Source organism: Mesitornis unicolor, unplaced genomic scaffold (assembly GCF_000695765.1).
Source record: "Mesitornis unicolor isolate BGI_N332 unplaced genomic scaffold, ASM69576v1 scaffold47925, whole genome shotgun sequence".
In the NCBI taxonomy this organism is placed as follows: domain Eukaryota; kingdom Metazoa; phylum Chordata; class Aves; order Mesitornithiformes; family Mesitornithidae; genus Mesitornis; species Mesitornis unicolor.
This window is the reverse complement of record NW_010187073.1, coordinates 1-2,993: the sequence shown is the minus strand read 5'-3', so window position 1 is coordinate 2,993 and position 2,993 is coordinate 1. Positions and strand designations below refer to the sequence as shown.

General features: G+C 52.2%; 1 protein-coding gene across 1 annotated transcript; it reads right to left on the bottom strand.

Annotated features, from left to right (window-relative positions):
* Positions 1-1,094: 1,094 nt before the first annotated feature.
* Positions 1,095-2,320, bottom strand: MEX3C (mex-3 RNA binding family member C; the record flags this gene model as incomplete). Its single annotated transcript, XM_010185326.1, has 1 exon — positions 1,095-2,320. A coding segment is annotated over one exon (1,226 nt), but the record flags the coding sequence as incomplete, so codon positions are not given.
* Between the last annotated feature and the right edge of the window lie 673 nt (positions 2,321-2,993).

Below are 2,993 nucleotides of genomic sequence, written 5' to 3'. Positions count from 1 at the left end.
TAGTGGCCACGGTGGGGTTGGGTTGAGGTTGAGGTTGGAGTGGATGATCTCAGAGGTCTTTTCCAACCTCAACGACTCTGCGAGGGTTTTGCAACGAAGTCGTGAGGGACGCAAGGGCACGCACGCCACTCCCCCCACCCCAGCCTTGGATTTTTTCCTTACTAAAAAATAAAAACACCAACTCTTTATCTATGTGCAAGATACGGATCGAACGTCAAAACGTTTCACATTTTGAGCTCGTAATTCTAAAAAAAACAAACCAGGTGATTTTTTTTTTGTTTGTTTTTGGAAGAAGGGCTAAGGAACGGAATGTCAGCATCCTCGCTCTTGTGCATCCCACGAGGAAAAGCAGCGGGGAGGAGTTCCTACAAAAAATAATGGGAGACGTCCCTGATCCTCTGAGCACGGCGAGGCTGGAGAGTCCCCCCAATTCCTTACCTGAACCTGCCGGTAACACCCTCATCCAGCTCAAGAAGTGACCGATAAGAACACCGAAAGGAAACAGGTATGAAGAATTAGGCATAAAAGTTGTCGCACCAAGCGAAAAAAATAAGATCATTTCCTCTCCCCCCCCCCAAAAAAAAAACAACCTGTTGTGGTTTTTTTTTGTTGTTGTTTTGTTTCAAAACTGGCAGTGTTAAGAAGGCAGCATCGGAAGTGTTTGATATTTCGGTAATGCCACAAAGCCTCGGTGGCGAGACGAGCGCTTCCGCCTTTGGAGGCTCAAGTCCCAACGCTCGATTTCACCGAGATCCTTGCCCAAACAAAATGAAAAGCCTGTAAAAAAACGTGGGGTGGTTTCTTTTGTTTGGTTGTTGGTTGGTTGTTGTTGTGTCGTTGCTCCAAATTTCTCCCGGCGGCGCCGTCCGCTCCCACCGAGCTGCGTGGGGCCCGCCTGGGTTTAGTGTTACCGTAGCAGCCTTTGGAGAACGGCGCCGTTTTCAGCAACAAACTTCAGCCTAATCCCAAGAAAAAGAAAAAAAAGCCAACAGCCCGAGAGTCAGAATTCATCAGGAAGTTTACTACAGGGTACCAATACACCCATGCTTGGAAGTCTTTAAAAAAAGAAGTCCGCCCGTCGTCACCTCCGTGAATTAAGAGTGAATTTGGATTGCCTGAGTAACAGCCGTCTGGCAAACGGGACACGCCGGCGTCTCCTTCTCGCAGATCTTGTTGGCGCACTCCATGCAGAAGAGGTTGTGGCCACAAGGGACCAGGGCCGCGATGACTTCGCTCTCGAAGCAAATCACGCAGTCGTGTTTCCGTCGCGATTCGGGGGGCGAGCTGGAGGTGGAGCCACCGTTGGAAGAGGAGTAACTGTTGGTACCGTTGGAGAAAGCGGGGATGTAGATGGGAAGGCCGCCTTGGTGGCCGCCGTTTGGCGGGTCGCTCCTCACCCTCCGAGCCAACGGGTGATCCAAACTTTCGGGGAAGGTGGGCGACAAGCGAGGAGTCGACGGTTGGCTCCCTCGGCGTTGAGGCTTGGCGTTACTAACGGGTTCGCTACCGAAGCCGGAGAGCGGGTTGACGGGTTCAAAAGGGGTCCAAATGGTTTGGGAAGGCGTCGGTAACGAGTCGTAGGCCGGAGAGTCGAGCGCGAGGTCTTCGGCGCCCACCGAAGGCAGCGTTTCCCCAAACCAGAAGTTGCCCGTGCTGAAGGGACTCGTGGGGCTGAAATCAGCCAACCTATTGCTTCCAAAATAGGAATCGGTGGAGCCGCTTCCCAAGGAGCTGGAGCTGTCGTTCCTGTAATTGGAGATCATCCTGGCGCGGCCGGGAGGGACGGGATTAGAAGCCAACCACGCCGATCCCAAAGCGGCCCCTTCGAAGCTGACGTCCGTACCGTTGTAGTGGAAATCGTTCTCCTCGTTCAGCTCAATGTAGTTGCCCGTCCGCATGGCGATGTGCATCTCGATCTCCTCGCGCGCCCGGTCCACGTTTTCGGGCATGCCGGTGACTTCGAAGACTGGCTCCTTATCCCTGCTGGGAGTGACGATGTAGGTGTGGGTCTGCTGCTGGATCCTTTTGATCGTGGCTCCTTTAGGTCCGACCACCAACCCCACGACGCGGTAAGGCACCCGGACTTGCACCGTCGTCTGGCCCGGCAGGTTGGGGGTACCGGGCAAACCCCCCAGGGCAGGGCCGTTCTTGTTACGCGACGCTCGGATCATGGAGAAGTGCTCGGCGGCGGAGAGGATTTCCCTTTTGGCCATGGCTACGTCCTCTTTCCGACCCGTGACGACGAAGACGGGTTCTTCTCCACGAACGGGGGTCTTGATGTACGTGTTCGTCTTGGCCCGCAGCGCTTTGATTTTGCAACCTGGCGGGAGGAAACACAACGCAAAGTTGAGCTGGGCATTTTCCACAGTCCCGTTTGCAGCTGGTTGAGAGTCTCAAGAAACCATAAATGAACACGGATGGCTTTTTCTTTGACAGCCACGTTCATCTTTATCCCATAAATACAGGTGGGTTTCTATTTTCTGTATTAATTTGGTACCCTCCAGTTATTTCTAAGATCCTCCGAAGGCTCACGCGTACACGCGCTTCCTTTTCAAGCGCCACCTAAAAGCAAATTAAACATTTACAAGTGAGAGAAGGGTCTCAATAGGCTATAGATACAATTATTGACTGACCGAGGACTCTCCACTTGCTTCCTGTTATCAATAAGCGTTATTTAAACCTTATTCATCCCTGTGGGATGAAGGAGTCGCGCTGTGGACTGCCAAGCAGGAGTTTGAGCAGTTTGCTGCATGTAAATAAGCCTTGCTATGGGATATTCTGTGTCTGTGTGGAAATTCTCACTCGCAGAGTGAAATTTCTTCCCGTTTACTTTAAATATCTCCAAACTGGGTATGCAAAATAGCCTCTCCAAATCGCGTTTTGCCAGTCCCTTGCACCCAAGGTACCACTAGAGATAGCAATTTGACAGCTCAAAAGCCACTCAAAGAGATGCAGTCACAGCATCCCAGGATGTGAGGAACTGGAAGGGCCCT